The 22,503-nt window shown below is 38.9% G+C and overlaps 1 protein-coding gene across 1 annotated transcript in view; it reads right to left on the bottom strand.

Annotated features, from left to right (window-relative positions):
- The window catches only part of LOC122794924 (probable ATP-dependent RNA helicase DDX60), a 3,096,781-nt gene that overhangs the window by 2,306,261 nt on the left and 768,017 nt on the right, over window positions 1-22,503 (bottom strand). Inside the window, exon 6 of the mRNA XM_044063517.1 lies at window positions 15,276-15,449. Within this exon, the coding sequence (XP_043919452.1) occupies window positions 15,276-15,449 (174 nt within the window). The remainder of the gene's footprint in view (window positions 1-15,275; window positions 15,450-22,503) is intronic.

Below are 22,503 nucleotides of genomic sequence, written 5' to 3'. Positions count from 1 at the left end.
TAATGCGAAAACCGACAGATATGAATCAATGTGGTTTTGTAGAGGGGAGGGAAACATTTGACAACATAAACACAACACTGATGGTCCTGAAGGAAGCAGAATGTAAGAAAATACCAGTGTTGTTGGTGGGTCTTGATGCAGAGAAAGCATTTGACAGAGTAAGCTGGGACTTTATGAGCAGTGCAACGGAAGCATTTGTATTCCCTGAAAAAAATATAAAGTTGATTAGGAGGATATATGAGGGATCGGAGGTGAAAATTAAAGTGGGTGAGGTCTTCTCTGATAATTTCTGCTTGAGCAGAGGAAAAAGACAGGGGTTTCCTCTTTCCCCTTTGTTATTTGAATTATATTTAAAGACACTGGCAAAGAAAATAAGGGACTCAGAAATTAAATGATATAACTTGTTTGTCAGTCAAGAAAAGCTGGCTCTATTTGCAGATGATATTATTTTACACTTGACAAAACCAGAAAGAGACATTACAGTGCTGTGGAACACTTTGAGACAGTTTCAGGTCCTTTTAGGATACAAAATGAATGAAGCTAAAACACAGGCAATAGCAGTAAATTATGTACCCACACATGAATTGGTTCAGCAATATCCATATTTATCGGAATACGATAAAATTAAGTATTTAGGAGTATGGATTAAAAAAGATTCTGGTGTGGCAGATAAGGATATGTGGGAAGAGACTAAACAAAAGGTAATACGAAATCTGAGAAAATGGAAGCATTGTTTTTTAGCTATGGATAGTAAGATACAAGTAGTTAAAATGTATTTACTTCCATTAGTCTTATACACAGGTCAGGCACATTTTTATCAACCAGAAGAGAAGTTGTGGATAGCAATTAAGAGCTGAAAGACTACCTGGGAGGGGAAGCCAGCAAGAGTCAAGTGGGATAAAAGGATTCTTCCAGTAGAACAGGGCAGATTGGGATTATCCAATTTGAACGCGTATTTCAGAGCTATGTAGTTAAGGCTCCTATACATAGCACAATCAGAAAACTATAATTAAAAGTGGAAAGGGATGATGATGAAATGGGGGGCGGACTCAAGAAACAAGGAGAGACTTGGATTTTGGATGCAGGCCTTTAAGGAGAATAACAATAATCATACAGAATAGTATATCTATAAAAGGTGCTGCGGTAGTGTTGTCGCCTCACAGTAAGACGTTGTCCTGTTTGATTCTCAGCTAGAGTGTCTTCTGTGTGGAGACATGCGTGAATGGGTGTACCTTCGTTGAAGGTTGTGCATCAGGGCTGGCAACTCAGCACGTAAAAATCTACTGCCAATCATTAGTGGACCGGAGTTCCGCTGTGGCGACCCCTAACCGGGAAAAGCCAAAAGACACAACAGAAAGTATCCTAAGAAAGTACAGTTGTGTACACTTACCATAAATGTAGATGCTCAAGTGTATTCACTGTTGCAGTCATCACATTTGGGTTATCTGCTTGCAGTAGCTCTCAGTCGGCCTGATTAACAAAGTCTTGGGTCCTGCATCGGTTGCTGTCCCTTCTTCCATGAAGTCAGGCGGCAGGGATATAAAACATGCAGCCAATGCCATTACATCAGTTTTTCTTGCCCCAGATGTCAGGTGCTCCCCTAATGGGAAGCAATTAAATCTATAAATATACAAGGTTATACCTCCAACAAAAAAGCAAATACACCAAAAAGCTTTTGAGCATAGTAAAGGAGAGTAGAGGTATAGCCAAAAGAAGAAAGGGGGCTGGAGGGAGGGTAACCAGGACTGCAAAAGTGAATACACTTGAACATCTATATTTATGGTAAGTTTACACAACTGTACTATGTTCTTCATTTTTCACTGTTGCAGTCATCACATTTGGGTAGATTCCCAAAGCTAAGGATGGGAGGAGGAATTTAGATAGCATTAGGACCAGCTATAAGGCCCTGCAAGACTGCAGTGGCAAAGCCAGCTCTGGATTTAGAGAAAATTGGCAGATGGTAATGCTTGGTGAGAGTATGTACAGAACTCCAGGTAGCAGCTTCTAGGATGTCCCTGGTACTGACGCCTCTGAGAAAGGCTGTAGAGGTAGATGCAGCCCTGGTTGAGTGGGGTCTGATCCCCTGTGGGATTGGTTTTCCATGGCATTTGTAGCAGAAATTAATGCAATAGCCTATCCATTTGGAAATGTTTTGCTTTGAAATAGCCTTCCCCTCTGTCCCTGCAGCAAATGCCACCAGCAGTTGGTCAGATTTCCTTTCAGGTTTAGTCCTGTCCAAGTAGACTCTAAGTTGTCTGTGCACATCTAAGGAGTGCAGTATCTGTTCCCCTTTGTTCTGTGGATTAGAAAAGAAGGTTGGCAAATGAATGGACTGATTAAGGGCCACACTGGATACCACCTTGGGCATGAAGGAGGGATTGGTCCTGAGAGACACCCTGTCCGCATGAAAGATAATGAAAGGCTCCACTGCCATGAGGGCTTGTAATTCAGATACCCTTCTTGCTGAAGTGATTGCTAAAAAGGGAAGCTGTTTTCTGGGAAAGGAATTTTAAGTTTGCAGTGGCCGCTGGCTCGAAAGGAGGAAGGGTGAGCTTTTCCAATACAAAGTTAAGGTCCCAGGCTGGACTTGGGGCTCTCCTGGGTGGTCGTAGATTTTTGGCCCCTCTGAGAAACTGCTTAAGCAGTGGATGGAGAGAAGAGGGAAGGTTCTGTGTTATAATGAGCTGAAATGGCTGAGGCCTGAATTTTGATGGAGGAGAAAGACAGGCCCTTGTGAAGCATCTCTGTTAAGTATTGTAAAATCTGAGGTAAATTGGGCACTGCTGTGCTCATCCCTTGAGATTTGTTCCAGGCACAGAATCTTTTCCATTTTTCAGCATAAGATTTTCTAGTACTAGGCCTCCTAGAGGGATAGTAAAGGAGAGATTAGGTAATTAGCCAGGCTGCCAGGTTCAGTGTTTGAAGCTGAGAGTGCAGAATCTGGTTCTCCTGCTGAGACAATAGGGTAGGAGTCTGAGGCAGGTGCCATGGGGCCAACAGTGACACACTGCACAAGAGGGAGTACCAGTGTTGGCGTGACCAGTCTGGTGCAATTAAAATCTTCCTTGGTTTGTCTTTTTTGCTCTTTAGTAGTACTTTGGAGAGCAGAGGCAGAGGAGGAAAGGCATAAACTGATAGGATTTTCCAGCTGAAGGACAGTGCATCCACTTTCCAAGCTTGTTTGTGGGGAGTCCTTGTGCAAAATTTGTCCAATTGATAGTTCTGGGGGGAGGCAAACAGGTCTATATCTAGGCTTCCCCATTTGCTTGTCAACATGTTGAAAATCCTTGGTTCCAGTTTTCACTCATGTGGGTCCATGAGGTTTCTGCTTAGTTCTTCTGCCAATGTATTTAGTTTTCCTGGCAGGAATTGAGCTTGTAGATGCACTTGGTAGCTCAGGGCTGTTTTCCACAATGCCATGGCTAGCCTGCAGAGGGGCTAAGAATGTGTACCCCCCCTGCTTGTTTATGTACCACATGACAGTGGTGTTGTCCCTCTTTACCATTAATTGTCCTGGAAGAATGTGATCTTTGAAGTCTGTCAGAGCATTCTGTACAGCTAACATTTCTTTTTGATTGATATGCAGGTGCATTTGACTTGGGTTCCATTTGCCCTGAATGCACTTCCCTGCCAGGTGAGCCCCCCATGCATAATCTGATGTGTCTGTTGTTAGGATTTGGGCTGCGGGGGTGTGTGAATGGTAGTCCCTTGTTTTGGTGGCAGGCCTCTGCCCACCAAAGAAACTCTAGGCATAGGCAAGGTATGATAGGAATCATTGCTTCTAGATCCTGAGAATGTTGACACCATAGGCTTTTTAGATACCATTGTAGTTTCCTCATATGCAGTCTTGCATATGGAATTAGAAGAATGCAGGAGGCCATGAACCCCAAGGCTTGTAGTATTTGCCTTGCAGATAGTAGGGTTTTTGTGGCCACTTGTTTGAAGTAGGTTGTCAAATTTGTTTATCTGGCATGAGGAAAGCCATCTGGGAAGTTGTATTCAAGCTTGCCCCCAGGAATATAATTTGTTGACAGGGTACCAGGTGTGATTTCTTTTCATTTATGGTGTACCCCAGACAAGTTAGCACCCTTTGTACAAAGGCCAGATGATTCAAAATTATGTCCTGGCTTTCTGCCTGAATTAAACAATCAACCAGGTATGGGTATGTTTGAATATTTCTTTGCCTGCAAAATGCAATAACTGGGGCTAGGCACTTTGTGAATACCCTGGGCTCAGTAGTTAAGCCAAAGGGCAGTGCAGAGAACTGGTAATGATTGTAGCCTGCTTTGAAGCGTAGGTATCTTCTGCAAGATTCCCTGATTAGGATGTGCAGGTATGCTTCCTTTAAATCGAGTGTTACCATCCAGGCATCTTTTCCTAGTATAGGAAGCAACTGTTGAAGAGTCAGCATCTTGAATTTTGGAATCACCAAAAAGCTGTTTATAGTAGACAGGGCCAGAATAGGATGCCATGAATTGCCTTTTCTGGGCACCAGGAAAGTCTTGAGTAGAAACCTTGTCCTTTTTCCTCGTCTGGTACAGTTTGAATAGCCTTTATGTTTAAAAGAGAGAGTATTTGCTTTTGAGCCTCTGCTCACTGATTTGTGGGTAGATCTGGCTAACCTTTTGGTGTTGGTAATGTGTGGAAGTAAAATCTGTATCCTTGGAACACTATATTAAAAACCCATTTGTCCTGGGTAATGAGTTCCCAGTTGTTGGCCTGCAGACCAATCTTTCCCCCTAAAGGAGCATTCAGTTGAGAAGTGCTTGGAAGTTTTAAAATCAAGTCATTGAGACAGTTTCCATAGAGGGGTGTCTTACTACTCCCAGATTTGGAAGTGGAAGCCCCCCCACTGCTTAGTCTTGTGCGTACCCTGGGACTGAAACCTGGGGTTTCTTCTGTGTCTGGGTTTGGATTGAGAAGGCCTGGAAGGGGCCAGAAAGGACCAATTCTTAGAGGGCCAATGCCTACTAAATCTTGGAGGCTGAACTTGTAGGAAATCTTTAACAGTTTGCATAGATTTAGCTTTATCTTCCATCTTTTTAAGAACTTCCTCAGCTTTGTTGCCAAACAGGCAGTCCTGATTTAAGGGAGCATCCAACAGGTTAGCTTTAACATGATCAGGCAAAGATTGCTCCTTAAGCCAAGCATGCCGTCTGAGTACAGACCCAGTGACAGCAGCCCTGTAAGAGGCCTCTAATGAATCAAACCCACATTGCAAACTACGTTTTCCAACCTGTTCAGCAGAATGCATTAAATCCTGTAATTCCTTACTTTCAGCACAGTCAGGAATCAACATCATTTTCTGTTTAAGCAATCCAATAATATTGTTGATACTTTAACATATGAAACTGACAGTTTAAGGCCCTAATGGCCAAGGTTGCAGAAGTGTAAACCTTCTTACCCCATCTATCCAGCGCCCTGGAGTCTCTATCAGAAGGGGTAGGGTTTTTGGCAGTAGAAGCCTTAATGCCCTTGGGTCCCTGTGAAATAGTCTCTGGATCTGCAATAGGATTTTTAAAAACTAACTTGTGAGAATCAGGAACCCGGTAATATCTATCTGGTTTTCTGGGAGCAGGAGGCAAAGAATCAGGGGCCAAACTAGATTCTGAAAAGGCATCATCAACAATGTCTAGTGCAGGAGGTATAGCTAAAGGCCTATGCTGAGGCAGGAGTAAGAAATCCCTAAGCCTCTTTTTTGAATCAGAAAAATCCTGGCTTTCCCAGTGGAAATGCTCCCTTAGAGTGTGCAAGGTTTCACCAAACGAAAAATCCTCTGGAGGGGAAGCAGAGGGAATAGAGTCCTCTGCATCAGAATCCTCATAAGTAGATACGGGTAAATCCACATCATCAGAAGAATCAGAAAAATCAGAAACCTGGTCAGAAGATTCATAAACAAATTCAGTCATAGGTCTCTTAGAAGAGGGTTGTTGGCTTCCCCTGATTAAAGTTATAAGATATTCAGCCATTCTTATCATTTGTTTTTTAGGCATAGTGGCCTGAGCATGTGGCCTGGGCATCGGTTTTCTAGGCATGGTTCGAGGTTTAGGCCTTAAAGAAGAATAAGGCATCAGTTTAATATGCAAGTCCATAGGCCTGAATACACCCTCAGAAGCCGGTGCCTGCACAGCGGCTCCGGACCCATCCAAGGTAGAGACATCCGTAGGTTCCACAGTTGAAGCATCTCGCAGCATACTGGACTCCAAATGGGTCTCAGTAGAGGCCTGCAAATCAGAAGTAACTGGTATCAGGGGCTGAGAAAGCGCCTCACTGAGTACCGGCGAACTGGCGATTGGCTTAGGAGAAGCGTCGTTGGTAGCTTTGGACCTAGGCGGCCTGTATCTGTCTTTATCTTTGCATTTTTTTGGAATGCCGGTAGTCAGATGGCTTACCGATGACATTTCTGGATAATTGAACTGGGAACCAAAATATTTAGAGATGAAAATATACCGACAACGGATAGTGCGTTGATTAAATAAAGCACAAAACCGACAGCAAGGTACGTCGTGGTCAGGGCCTAGGCAAGGAATACAGTACGAATGAAAATCTTTGTGAGGTATTTGCTTTCCACAAGAAATGCAATTATTAACTTTTACTGACATCAGTAAGGAGCAAGAAAAAGTTTCCCCAACAGGGTACTTATCTTTAGTTGAAGACTTCGGTTCTGAAACTCGAAAATGAAAATTTCAGGAGTTGGCCGACTGGCACTTGCGAACTGCTTCTGCTTCTGGCACCGCACAGCAAGAAAGACTGATGCAATGGCATTGGCTGCATGTTTTATACCCCTGACATCATGGAAGAAGGGACAGCAACCGCCGCAGGACCCAATACTTTGTTAATCAGGCCGACTGAGGGTTACTGCAAGCAGATAACCCAAATGTGATGACTGCAACAGTGAAACACGAAAAACATCCAGGCCAACATAGGAATGGAGAAAGGAGATTCTGCTGATTGGTTTGACTGCAATTAGGGATATAGACAATAGGCAAGAGGGGGCTGGAATTTATTGGAGAAAACTGGCAAAGGAACCAAGGTATCGGTAGTAAATAACTAGAGAGGGAAAGTTGATAGAATGGGAAGATGCCAAGAATCTGTTTGGACTGCAGGTTAGAGATTGCCTTCCCTATCAAGGATTGATATCAGAATGTAGGCAAACAGAAATAGGAAGGGGTCTTAAAGAAAGACCAGCATTGGTAGAGTTTCTAGTAGAATCTAGAGCAGAAGCTGCCATTAAAAAATGGAATAATTAGTACAGCATATAAAATATTGCCTGCTAACTATAAGAATCAATCAGAGGAGGTTAGAAAGGATTGGGAAGAGAGATTGGATAAACAATTTACAAAGAAACAATGGGGGATATATGTATGTCTTCCAAATATGCAATAAAATCTGAAACATTTAGGATTTTTGCTTTGAAATGTTTACACAGATATTTTTATACCCCAAGCAGACTGCAGAAAATGCTTCCTCGGGTAGACAACAAACGGAAGTGTGACAGGGAAGAAAGAGGTAATTGTGAACATATTTTCTGGGAGTGTGGTGAGTTGGCAGACTTTAAGGATTCCCTGTGGGATTCACTGCAGGAGATGCTGAGTGGGTGGACTGGTGTGATGACTCAGATGACTTTTCTGAGCTATGACACAGAATCTGAATTGCTTAGACATGGTAAGGCCTTGCTGTGTCTAGTAATTGTGGCTGCCAAAAAAGCAATTACTAGAAGATGAAAATCAAAATCTAAACCAACCATACAAGAAGTAATGAAAATAGTAACAGATAAAATGACTGGAAATGAGATCTTTAGAAAAGGGTAGGAGCAAACTACATTGGAAAAAATGAGAATTGTGGGAACAATACATACAGGGGAGGAATGAGGTTTAAAAGAAGGCAGGACTTAAATGAGGTATGTAATGTTTGACTGAAAATGATTGGGTAAATTATAAGTGATGCATAATGTTTGCAAGAGGAAGTGTGTCAGTATGTTTTGTGATACAAAATGCTTGCAACTAGGATTGTGTTGGTGCGATTTGTTTCCATTTATATAAATATATGATTGTGTATGGCGTAAGGGATGGTTTAACAAAGATTTTCTTGTTTAAAAAAGAGGGTAGGAATTGAATAATTTATGTAATGTTGCTTAGGTTATATGATATATAGCAATACTTGTGAAGTATAATGTTTGTAAATGTGAACTTGTTAATACAGTTTGACTACTTTTATATAAATGCAGCAAATGTGCCTATGTCAGAAATGATAATTCAATAAAGGTGTTTAAAAAACAGTATTTTAAGAGCAGAAGAAGTACAAAAATCCTGGAAGAAAGCAATGGTAGCTGTAATACCTAAAGAGAGTAAAAATACATCAGTTCCAGCTTTGTACAGGCCCATTTCAATACTAAACCATGATTATAAAGTGTTTATGTCTATAAGGACTAAAAGAATGGCAAACGTAATGCCAAAATTAGTAGATATGGATCAATGTGGTTTTGTGGAGGGGAGGCAAACATTTCACAACATTAACAGAACAAAGATGATCCACAGAGAAGCAGTATGTAAGAAAAAACATTGTTGGTGGGTTCTTAAGCATTTGACAGAGTAAGCTGGGACTTTATGAGTAGTATAATGGAAACATTTGCAATCCCTGAAAAAATTATAAGGTTGATTAGGAGGATATATGAGAGATCAATGGCAAAAATTAAAGTGGGTGGGGTCCTCTTTCTACTTTGTTATTTGCATTATATTTAGAACCATTATCAAAGAAAATAAGGGACTCAGAAATTCAAGGATATAATTGGTATGATAGTTAAGAAAAGCTGGCTCTATTTGCAGGTGATAGTATTTTATACCTGACAAAACCAGAAACAGACTTCACAGTGTTGTAGAACAGTCTGAGACAGTTTCAGATCTTTTCGAGATACAAAATTAATGAAGCTAAAAACAAAGGCAATAGCGATAAATTATGGACCCACACATAAATTGGTTCAGCAATATCCATATGTATGGGGGAACCCAGCCACTGGGGATGCACAAGCCAGTGCATTTCTTTGTGACGGTCCCAAGCCTGGATAAATGGGGAGGGTTGCATCAGGAAGGGCATCCGGCGTAAAACTTCTCCAAATAATTTCATGCGGACACCAGTAAATATTTCCATACCAGATCGGTCGAGGCCGGGGTGAACAACGACCGCCACCAGTACTGTTAGCCAACAGGGTGCTGGTGGAAATTGGGCTACTGTTGGCTGAAGGAGAAGAAGAGGTGGAAGGCATGGCCGAAGGCAGGAAGAGAGGAGAAAGGCTAGGACTGCGGTAGTGAGTGTCGGAACTTTGAATGTCGGCAGTATGACTGATATAGGGAGAGAGCTATCTGATATGATGGACAGAAGGAAGGTTGGCATATTGTGTGTGCAAGAGACCAGATGGAAGGGGAGTAAGGCTAGGTCTATCGGAGGTGGGTTCAAATTGTTTTATCATGGTGTGGATGGGAGGAGAAATGGCGTAGGAGTTATTCTGAAGGAACAGTATGCTAAAAGAGTTTTGGAGGTGAAAAGAGTGCTGGATAGAGTGATGTTTATGAAGCTGGAAATTGATGTTGTAATGATGAATGTTGTTAGTGCATATGCTCCACAAGTTGGGTGTGCAATGGATGAGAAAGAAAAATTTTGGAGTGAATTGGATGAAGTGGTGATGACTGTACCCAAGGGTGAGAGAGTGGTGATTGGAGCAGATTTCAATGGGCATGTTGGTGAAGGGAACAGAGGGGATGAGAAAGTGATGGGTAGGTATGGTGTTAAACAAAGGAATGCAGAAGGTCAGATGGTAGTGGATTTTGCAAAAAGGATGGACATGGCTGTGGTGAATACGTATTTTAACAAGAGGGAGGAGCATAGGGTGACATACCAGAGTGGAGGAAGATGCACACAGGTGGATTATATCTTATGTAGGAGGGCCAGTTTGAAGGACATTGGAGATTGTAAAGTGGTGACCGGGGAAAGTGTAGTTAGGCAGCATAGGATGGTGGTTTGTAGGATGACGTTGGTGATCAAGAAGAGGAGGAGGAGTGTGAGGGCAGCACCAAGGATCAAATGGTGGAAATTGAAAAAAGGGTAATTGTAAGATGGAGTTCAGGGATGAGTTAAGACAGGCACCAGGTGGCAATGAAGAGTTACCAAATAGCTGGGTAACTACAGCAGAGCTAGTAAGGGAGATGGCTAGAAAGGTGCTTGGTATGACATCTGGACAGAGGAAGGATGACAAGGAGACATGGTGGTGGAATGAAGAAGTACAGGAGAGTATACAGAGAAAGAGGTTGGCAAAGAAGAAGTGGGATTATCAGAGTGATGGAGTATAAGGAGATGAGGTGCATGGCAAAGAGAGAGGTGGCGAAGGCTAAGGATAAGGCATATGAAGAGTTGTATGAAAGGTTGGACACTAAGGAGGGAGAAAAGGACTGGTACCAATTGGCTAGACAGAGGGACCGAGCTAGGAAAAATGTGCAGCAGGTAAAGGTGATAAAGGATAATGAGGGAAACATACTCACAAGTGAGGAGAGTGTGTTGAGGAAATAGAAAGAGTACTTTGAAGGGTTGATGAATGAAGACAATGAGAGGGAGAGAAGGTTGGATGATGTAGGGATAGTGAATCATGAAGTGCAATGGATTAGCAAGGAGGAAGTAAGGATAGCTATGAAGAGGATGAAGAATGGAAAGGCTGTTGGCCCAGATGACATACCTGTAGAAGCATGGAGGTGTTTAGGTGAAATGGTAGTGGAGTTTTTAACCAGATTGTTTAATGAAATCTTGGAAAGTGAGAGGATGTCTGAGGAATGGTGAAAAAGTGTTTTGGTACCGATTTTTAAGAATAAGGGTGATGTGCAGAGCTGTAGTAACTACAGAGGGATTAAACTGATCAGTCACAGCATGAATTTATGGGAAAGAGTAGTGGAAGCTAGGTTAAGAAGGGACGTGATGATTAGTGATCAGCAGTATGGTTTCATGCCGGGAAAGAGCACTACAGATGTGATGTTTGCTCTGAGAGTGTTGATGGAGAAGTACAGAGAATGTCAGAAGGAGTTGCATTGTGTTTTTGTAGACTTAGAGAAAGCATATGACAGGGTGCCTAGATAGGAGTTGTGGTATTGTATAAAGAAGTCAGGAGTGTCAGAGAAGTATGTAAGAGTGGTACAGGATATGTACGAGGTTAGTGTGGCAGCGGTGAGGTCTGCGGTGGGAGTGATGGATGTGTTTAAGGTGGAGGTGGGGTTACAGCAAGGATCAGCTCTGAGCCCTTTCTTATTTGCAGTGGTGATGGACAGGTCAACAGACGAGATCAGACAGTGAGAGTAGGGAACAGGTGGAGGAGACCCTGGAGAGATGGAGATATGCTCTAGAGAGAAGAGGAATGAAGGTCAGCAGGACTAAGACAGAATATATGTGTGTGAATGAGAGGGAGGACAGAGGAATGGTGAGGATGCAAGGAGTAGAGGTGGCGAAGGTGGATGAGTTTATACTTGGGGTCAGTAGTTCAGAGTAATGGTGAGTGTGGAAGAGAGATGAAGAAGAGAGTGCAGGCAGGATGGAGTGGGTGGAGAAGAGTGTCAGGAGTGATTTGCGGCAGACGAGTACCTGTAAGAGTGAAAGGGAAGGTCTACAAGAGGGTAGTGAGACCAGCTGTGTTATATGGGTTGGAGACACTGGCATTGATAAAAAGGCAGGAGTTGGAGCTGGATGTGGCAGAGTTAAAGATGTTAAGATTTGCACTGGGTGTGACGAGGGTGGACAGGATTAGGAATAAGTATATTAGAGGGTCAGCCCAGGTTGGAAGGTTTGGAGACAAAGAAAGAGAGGCAAGATTACGTTGGTTTGGACATGTGCTGAGGAGGGATGCTGAGTATATTGGGAAAAAGATGCTAAGGATGAAGCTACCAGGTAACCGGAAAAGAGGAAGGCCTAAGATAAGGTTTATGGATGTGGTGAGAGAGGACATGCAGGTGGTTGGTGTGACAGAGCAAGATGCAGAGGACAGGAAGAAATGGAAACAGGTGATCCGCTGTGGCGACTCCTAATGGGAACAGCCAAAAGAAGATGATGAATATCCATATGTATAGGGGACATGATAAAATGTAGTATTTAGGAGTATGGATTAAAAAAAAATTCTGGTGTGGCAGATAAGGATATGTTGGAAGAGACTAAAAAGATAATACAAAAACTGAGAAAATGGAAGCTTTGTTATATGAATATGGATAGTAAGGTATAAGCAGTTACAATGTTTTTAGTCCCTTTAGTTTTATACACAGGTCAGGCATATTTGTATCAACCAGAGGAGACGCTGTGGAAAGCAATTAAGAGCTGAAAGACTACCTGGGAGGGGAAGATAGCAAGAGTGAAGTGGGATAAGCTGATTCTTCCAGTAAAACAGGGTAGATCAGTATTACCCGAATTTAAGGCATATTTCAGAGCTATACAGTTAAAGCTTCTATTTATTGCACAAGCAGAAAACTATAATTCAAAATGGGAAGGGATGATGATGATGAAATGGGGGTAACCCAAGAAATAAGAGACTGGGATTTTGGAGGCAGGCCTTTAAGGAAAATAACAGTAATTATACAGAATACTATATCCATAAAGTAGCATAAAGTATCCTAAACACTTGCAACTAGGATTGTGTCATTGTGGTTTATTCTCATTTATATAAATGTATGATTGCCTGTGTCATTAGTGATGGTTTAATAAAGAAGTTTCTTGTTTAAAATAGGGGGTCAGGAATTGAATTATTTACGTAATGTTGCTTAGGTTATATGATACATGGCAATATATATGAAGTATAATATTTGTAAATGTGAACTTGTTAATAGGGTTTGATTACTTTTATATAAATGTAACTATGCCTATTTCACAAGTGATAATTCAATAAAGGTGTTTTTTTAAAAAAAGGGTGTTACTTATCCAATACAGTATAATTGCCATTTTTACTACATTAGTGAAAGTTCTAGAACATAGCTCTCAGCCTCTTAGAGCAAGAAATCTGGACAAACCATAAATAATGGAGGACAATGGCCCAGAAATAGGGACAAGTTTTAAATATTGTTCTTATAGACTTAGGATTACAGGTTTTGAATTAGCATGAGTTTTTGAAAAGTATGAAGTCTGAAATTCAAATGTATGTCATTATTTTCTGTCTTCAGTCCTCAATGATTTGCCAATAATTTGTCAGAAAACCAACATTTTATAAGGATCAGACTGAAAATATTAGGCAAAGTCTGGATATTCTGTAAAAATCTGGACAGCTGAGAAGTATGTTCTAGATTAGAATGTTTAAATATGGAATGCAGAGAAATTACTTGATTATTTATTTGGGTATAAGAAAGTTATACATGTATTCAACTTTGAGACTTTAAAATAGACGTCTGGTCTAAACAAAGAGTTAGAGTAGGAATGTTCTCTTACTGAATTGTATTAATTGTTTCATGTTTTGAATGGTTGTTGTTGACTGATGTGATTATTTAAAATTAATATTTACTCAGTGTTTTTATACTCCCTTTGAAGACATTATGTCAATGAGCTAGGAGAGTTTGTTTTAATAAAAGTTTTTGTGTACTCTTTTGGTTGTTATTTATTATTTCACTTATTGTTATTGTTTTTATTTTGAAATATGGTGCCTAGTTTGGACTCAGGTGAATTTCTTCAGCTTCTTAAGGGGAAATGTAAATGCAAATACACAGAGAACACTGGATGAGTTTATCCCTTCTGTTAGTGCAAATGCAGTTACAACAGCAGGGACTACAGATGTTATGTAGTCTGATGAAAAGTTCTTCTTGAAAGTAAGAGGAGACATTGGACTTTGTTGAATTGAATGACTGCTGATGTTAAAACACTGGTTGATAATTTGCAGAAGATACTGCTAAAAGAGACTAATATTTATTCAAATCTGATTGCTTAAAAAATAAATAAGTAAAGAGTTAAATATTATCCCGTGTGGATTAACGGCTTTTAAAGTCCCCTCAGCTCTGTTACTGGAGAAGGATTCAGTCGAAGAGAGTTTTTAAAAAAGATGACTAGCTGGTGCTCATGTGTGTCCAGTGCAATCAGATTCACATTGTGAGGGACACAATCAGAAGTTAGAAACTGACCGCTGATGTTAGAGACTCTATCAATAAAATAAAGGAATCAGTAAGAGTTATGCACTAAACTGACAGTCTCAAAAAATGCTAAATTATTGAAAACAACTGAGGAAGAAATAATTAAACATAAAAAAACACACAAATTAGAGAGAGACTATGGTGATTATAAATTTGGCAAAGGGAATCTGTGGCAACAACACTATTCCCTTGAGAATAGCAATTCAAATGGAAGAATGAGGTCATCTTGTTCGAGAGGATCAGAGGAATATACAGCTGGAGCTGCAACCTCAGCATTAACATGTGATCACTCAAGCCAAGTACGAGTGAGTATCCCTACTTTTTGGAATGAGTACAGAAACAACATAATTAGGGAGAATGTTAGCATGTTCTAAAGTGCAAGAAAGAGACAAGTTAGAAGAATGTGTGGTGGGGGTTGCAATAACCAACAAAAGCAAGAAAGAGATGATGATTTTCCCACTTTGGCATTATATCCCTGCTGTGAACGTATTCCTTATGAAAGTGTACTGTCGCACTCAGTGACTTACCTATTATCACCATCTTATATAGCACACAAAGCACGGATTAGCATTTTTGTCTAAGTGGCGAATATTTTTCTTCTGTTGTTTACCTTAACCAGCACTTATAAAATTAATTTTCACAATGGTGATGCCACCTCCATGAGATCAAATCAGTGAAACATAAAACATATTCACAGACACTATGGAAGAGCCTTTAGCTGATGTCACAGAGGGAAATTCTAAATTTATTTTGGCAGTGGGTTTAATAAAAATCTAACAAAGCTTTAACCAAGAAGTAAAACTCGAATATTTATGGTTACATTCAGTATATTTGGAATTTAGCATCTCAAAACATCCAAATAAACAATTTCAAAAATGAAGTGATAATTTTTGCCATTTTCATTTTGGAAAGTGGAGTACTAGCTTCAGTGATATGGATTATATGTAATAAACTTCATGCTTTAGTATAGATTCTGGTAATTCTAGAAAATGCCACAGTAAGTACTAAAATCATTAATAAGAGAAGAGAAATCATGAGTAGCAAAACAGAAATACAAACATACATGTAAGAACTAAAATATAAAACAAAGCAAGTTAGGCAATGCAATCAAAAGGAACAAAATGAAACTGATAGGCATGACTGTACCTGAGTACTGTTTTCTTTTCCTTTGTTTTTTCTTGTATTGCTTGGTGGCTCCTCTTCTTTTAAGTAACTTTTATACAGCTGCAAAACCACAGAACAACTCAAAATACAAACAGTTTTTTGAATACATGATCCTTCTGGCCATAATTTCTGTAGCTGACATGATGTCTTGTAAACCTAATATTAAAAAAATAACACAGTGACAGTGTTGTCAATAAGGAGAACATGGTACTAATAATGAGCACTTGAGAAAACATCCATTTTCACTGAGAAGTAAACAGACAAACAAATAAATGAAGGTTGAACAATGTGAAGCCCTGTTTTCACAAATAATGTCTTAATTTCAGTTCTGAGATGCAGGCCAGCATGGAAAATGAATATCACTAAATGTAATGTGACAGGATTTACAAACAATGCTACCTTTCTAATATAGAAATCACATACAACATCTTGATTTGAGATCCTAATTCTGATTGTTTAATTATTCTTTATGTGATACTCTAGTTTAACCCTTAAAGTAAGATTGTCTAGTTGCTGCCAGTAACTCAAACATAATCTTAAATGCAAGCACATGCTTAGTAAAACTACATTAAGACAGAAGAAGTAAAACCATCCCAATTTTACCACCCGTTCCCCACAAATGTGCATTGCATTGCTGGAGGGAGGCGACAGTTTTCCATCCGCACTCTAACCTAATGATGAGCTATCCCTGGCCAACCGGAGATCTGCGGTGCTGCGGTATTGTTATGTTTAGGCAGGATTCTCACTTAGAGGCATTCAGTCATAATCCCAGAGATGGTAGCTTCACACCATTGGCCCCTCAGCCAAGCACATACACCCAATGTCTGAACCTACGGTTCCTCTCGTACTGAGCAAGATTACTATCACAACACATCATCAGTAAGGTAAAACTAACCTGTCTCATTACAGTCTAAAAGAAGACTAACAGCAAAAGTGGCAGGACCATCTCTCAACTGAAGCAATTTATTACAATTGTGTAGCCCACATCTGTGATTAGATACAGAAATTCCATATATTTATGATTTGAGTTTATTAACTACGCATTTGAGACAAGGTACAGCTACATGTAAGCCACAGGCTACAGAGGCATTTAGTACTGACTGACTTAGAAATAAAATGATTTATACTGATTGTCTATCTACTTCAATCAAATTTCCAATATTGCCAATGAATAACAGTGCTGATCAGTAAGGCTCAATGAAATGTGTGATTATCAAATGCCTCCCCTTCAAAATCAAATATCTCATATGGCTCATACTAGGATGGACTCCTAAATATTGTCGTTTTTCCCACTTTCTTACAGCCTGGATGAATACTTACATTTTGATCCCTCTCTATATATTTAATGTAACATATTTTTATCATTAAACTAAAGCCTGCTGAGACTCAATTTCCTTAAGTACATTGATGGAGCAACTCTACAAATCTGTTGGACATTTCAGAAAAATTACCATGTCATGAAAATCACAATACTTTTCCTATGTTATCTCCAAATGTTCAGCTTAGAAAAGTCTGTGTGTAATGAAAATATCAAGAATTTTGAAAAACATACCATTTGGATGAACTGCACTGTACATTACACATTATAGGGTGTAGTTTTTTTCAGACTGTGGGCACTAACTAAGTAATAATACTAAATCCCCAAGTGCTGGTATTATATCATAGTAGTAGATTAAGGAAGGATTCAAAGAAACTTTATTGTCATTTAGGAAACACAAGCACTACCTAAACGAAATTTCGAGTGTCAGCTCTTTTACAAGAGAAAACAAACCCAAAAAGACAGACATGATAGGTATTAAAGAATAAACAATAACTATAGTACAAAACAAAATATCTAAGTAGCTGTCACACATGCTTGTACACTATTTATTACATTGGACAACACTAAGTACTAGATAATTAACACATAAAAGGAAAGTACACTATACACAGAGGTGAGACTGGGTGATATTGCACATAAAGAAGTGACTGGAATTGCACTTAAATGGGAATATATTAACTTTAGTATGCAATAAATAATTAAAATTACTGTATGAAAAAAAAGAAAAAGAATGACAGTGCAACAATCCATTATATTTTTGATACATCCAGATTTATGTCTCCATTAATGAGTCTTATTGCAGCTGGATAAAAAACTGTTCATGAATCTGGAGGTCCTGCAGCGGATACTCCGTAATCTTCTACCAGAAGCAAGTTTAGTGAACCAACCATACGCTGGATGAGAAGTGTCACTCCATATTTTGTGGGACCTCTTTTTACACCTCAGTTCAAAGAGCTCTTGTAAGGCAGGAACACTACTGCCCACAATCTTTTCTGCTGTTCTTATTATTCTTTGCAGCTTTTTCCTTTCGGGCATTGTGCTGTTACCAAATCATACAGTGCAGTTGCTAGTGATAATGTTCTTGATGGCTTCTCTATAGAAGGTAACTAGAGGATTCATAGAGAGATTTGCTTTTCTCAGCAATCTTAGGAAATGTAGTCGCTGGTGGGTTTTTTTTAATTAGCTGGCCTATGTTTGTACTCCAAGAAAAATCTTCTGATATATGTACCCTCAGGAACTTTGTAGTTTGGACTCTCTCCACTTCTTCATCATTGATCTTGAGGGCAGGTGCACAGCAGAGCTATTTCTGAAGTCAGTAATAATTTCTTTTGTTTTACTGATGTTCAGGTCCAAATTGTTGTTATTGCACCATTCAGTTAGGGAGCTGACCTCATTCTTATACCATGAAAAATAAAAGAGCACAGCGTTGCGAGTCCACAATCCTTATTTAATGTTTAAAAAATAATAAAACAACCAGGTTAAGCGCTTTCATCAATTAGTATGACTTCTTCAGAACAAGTTGTCATTGTGAATTTTACATTTAAATACAAGTTGCTGGTCTGCCATTGGTTCTAAACCAACTAATTCCATTGATGGAAAATGAACATACTGGAATATACAAGCAGGAGTTAGGTGCAAAAAAACAGATAATTTCATCAGAATTAACCATATCCACATAACATAAGCAAAAAAGCATACAAGAATATTATCCCAAAGCACTTGGATATAACAAACATCGTTAACACTACTAGACTAGATTTGCCTTTTCTTTAAGAATTGGCATTATAGTAATATGCTCATTAAGCCCTGGTGGATAATCAGCAGCTAATCTTAACTGCCACAGTAACTCTTTCTTATATAAAGCATTTTGCCAATCACCACTCCTTGCTTCAACTGTTACAAATTCAAGTATACCAAACTTAAAACATAAATAACCATTGCATACAATGCTATCCTTATATAAAGCATTAGTATCTTTTTTATTTTTGATATCATAGAGATGTTCATATATTCTAGTTTTAAACATTCTCTCTGTCTTACCTACATAGAAGGAAGAACAGGTATTGCAGATGGCTATGTAAACTAACTTGCTGGAACAACAACTACCACTTTTTAAGAAAACATGACTTTTATTTTTATTGTCAAGGGAAATAGAAGAATCTTGTAATATATATGAACAATAGGAACACATCCCACATGGTCTACTTCCACATCTTTTGTCATGTTTAGTATTACAACCACTACCTGTCTCTAATAAAGACTTGAGGTTGGACCCAACCTTTGTAGAAAAGATGGGTTTGTCACCCAAGGTATGAAAAACCTCAGTATTAGTTTTAAAAACGTTCCAATTTCTTATCAAAATCCCTTTAATCTGGGAGTATAAAGGATTATACTGCACTACACATGCTTGTTGAAAATTGGGCACAGACTGCACTGTTGTCTCTGGAGGTTTATTTTGAATATTATCTCCACCAGTGCCCAATAGAGGTACATAAATGTTACCCCATTTATCAAGAACATCCATAAGTATAGGCTCGATAAAGTCACCTGGGTACCCTCTTTCTAGAAACATTTCCCTTAAATTTCCAAATTCTGCTGTAACATCATCTCTAACCGTTGTCATCCTAGCAATTCTTATGGCTTGACCCTTTATAATACTTTTCTTCTGATAAATAGGATGATGGCTAGTATAATGTAAGTAATTATTACAAAATGTATTCTTACGATAGATTTTGGAGATGAAGCCATTCTGGTCTTTGATAATCTTAGTATCTAAAAAGTTAATTTCTTGTTCATCAAACTGATATGTAAACCTCAGGTAATCTGTAGTTAGATTTAAATACTGAACAAACTCTGTTATTTTTTCTTTACTTCCTTTCCATAAAATAAAAATATCATCCAAAAATCTGCTGTAATAGGTAATATTAGTGGAAAACAACTTATTTTGGAAAACATACTTTTGTTCCCAGCCCAACAGGACTAGGTTCGCATATAAGGGGGCGCAGGCTGTGCCCATAACCACACCCTTGAGCTGCTAAAACTATTCACCTTCAAAAAATATGTAATTGTTTTCCAATATAACACTCATTAATTCACATATAAGCAAATTTTCATCAGTAGTCAAGGATGAATAATTGAAAAGTACCTCCTCAAATAGGCACAAGCCTTCTGTTTTAGGAATACAGGATTGTGGACTCGCAACGCTGTGCTCTTTTATTTTTCTTGGTTTGGCTCGAGCACTTATAGCACCATTTTTATATCATTCTTATACCATCACCACTTACCAATGTTTACCAGCTTTAAATTTTTAGTTTTAGGCAAACTTTATCTACTAAATGGAGGGAACATGTTAAATACGTTAAATGAAATGAAGTCTTAAGTTCACTTTAAAAGTTGATATTTTGTTTCTGCAATGGTCAAATATGGATCCCTTTTGGCAGCTATTAATATGACTGTAAATATATTATTTATTGACTGTACATTGTGCCTAACTCCATGGTGCAGAGGGATGGAACCCTTGCTATGATGCAGGTGACCAGGGTTTTAATAGCAACCCCAACATTGAATGAGACAAGCACAGAGGTGGAGGAGTGAATGGATGTGATCTGCTCAACACTCCTCAGGGTGGAGAGGGCTGCACACACTTAAGAGCACATAGAACTGAGTTCTTCCAAGATGGGTACATACTAAGTAACAACGTGTTTCTAGCTCTCTCGGTGTAAAAACAGAAAATCAGCAGAGAAAGCCAGTAGACTTGTGTTTATGGGTAAATTTAAGTAACTCCCTAGTAAATGCACTTCCAGGATGCCAGGATTAAAGAAATACAGAAGAACTGGAAAAATCAGTTACAAAAAGTGCGGAAGAAACCCTGACTGGGTAAAATTTTCGAGCTGTTCAGCAAAAAACAATGCAACCTTCAGACATGACTTCCAATAACCTACAAGAAGATACAAGACAACTGCATACAGACCTGGTTAAACTAAATAAACACTGATGGAGTATATCAACACAAACAACAAAAGGCTGGGAAATAATGAAAGAAGCTTTAAACAGATATTCAGATGAGATGATAAAGCTGCAAAAATCAGAGGTTGAAATGAAGAAAAGGCTGGTTGAATATGAGACTGCTCAATAAGAGATGTTTCAAAAAATAATCCAATTACAGGACAGAACACATAGGGAAAACCAGGCAGAAGTGAAGTAAATTCATTCCTCTATTCAAGCAATGCTGAGCCACAGGTGTGAGATTCAAACTGCTTTATCCAGCTGTCTTTAAGGTATTCTTCCCTGAAGGGATAAAATCATTTTTTGCTGAAGTGCATGCTAAGGAGGAAATGCAAAAGTTTGTCCAGCAAAAAGTGAGTTGTGAAACAGAAAGAGATTCTTCTTGTTGTTCTTCTGGTAATAAAGACTGCACCTATGAAACCTTTTCCAGTATTTCAATGGAAAATGTTGAAGAGAAGGAAGGGAGCCTGAGAGCTGACTAGAAGAATCGAGAGTATATTGGAAATGAAGCAGAGATAGGACATGGGTGATGGAGAAGAACAATAATAAAACCAGTAACTCAATGTGGGATTACAATGCAATAATTTTATTTGTGAAATGACAGAACAAGAAACTCTGAAAATATTGGACTCTGTCAAAATTTCTTGGATTTGAGGTGGACTCTACAGTATATGCCCTATTTCATGTCATTAATGTTCGGAAAATGCTTTGGAGAGAGAAAGAGAGGGAAGAAAGCTAACTGTAAGTAAAGAAAACAGTTTATTTTCTTAATAGTACTGTATTTTTTGGTGTATGGTTTTCTTTTCATGTTATTTTTAATTGTAATGGGGATTGTAAACAGGTGCTATTTTTCTTTTTCTCTCCTCTTCTCTCTTTCTTCTTGTACAGTTTTGAGAAATATAGGCATTGCAATGTAAAAAAAGCTGGTTAAAAAGGCATGATAAAGTTAAAATTAATGTGCTTTTTTTCATTCTTGCATGGGGAAATGACTGTATTAAGGACCTTAGATTGATTAGTTTTAAGATAGAACAAGTGCATGATAAAGAATACTGAATGTTAATAGGGTTTTTTTCTAGCAAATGCATGTATACTTAGTAGCAATTCTGCAGCTGGTCTTCAGGTTTCCATGGAAACAATCTGATATGGATGTCTGGTTCTCATGTCTCCAGGGAGACAATCTGATAAAGAGAAACTGGAGACAGTCTGGTGGAAGGAGATTGGATGAGGAAAGAGGAAAAAATAAAAAATTGAAATTGGGCTAGGATATAATGTTCTCTGAAAGCAAATGGGTAATACCTAAAGAGGGTAAAGATCAATCAGATCCAGGTTCATACAGGCCCATTTCAATATTAAACTATAATTATAAACTGTTTATGTCTATAATGGCTAAAATAATGGCAAAAGTGATACCAAAATTGATAGATACAGATCAGTGTGGTTTTATGGAGGGAGTCAAACATTTGACAATATTAACAGAACACTAATGATCCAGAGTGAAGCAGAATTTAAGAAAATACCACTGTTATTGATGGGTCTTGATGCACAGAAAGCATTTGACAGAGTAGACTGGAACTCTATGAGCAGGGCAATGGAAGCATTTGCTTTTCCTGATACAATTATAAGATTGATTAGGAGTATATATGAGGGATCAGAGGTGAAAATTAAAGTAAGTGAGGTGCTCTCTGATAACGTCTTTTTGAGTAGAGAAACCAGGCAGCCGTCTACTTTCCCCTTTGTTGTTTGCATTATAATTAGAACCACTGACCAAGAAAATAAGGGACTCAGAAATTCAAGGATATAACTGGTATGGTAGTCAGGAAAAGCTGACTCTGTTTGCAGATTATATTATTTTATACATGACAAAACCAGGAAGGGACATTACAG

This window comes from Protopterus annectens, chromosome 2.part1 (genome assembly GCF_019279795.1).
Source record: "Protopterus annectens isolate FY-2018-M chromosome 2.part1, PAN1.0, whole genome shotgun sequence".
Classification (NCBI taxonomy): domain Eukaryota; kingdom Metazoa; phylum Chordata; order Ceratodontiformes; family Protopteridae; genus Protopterus; species Protopterus annectens.
Note: the sequence above shows the minus strand (reverse complement) of the source record. Positions and strands in the feature narration are given on the sequence as shown.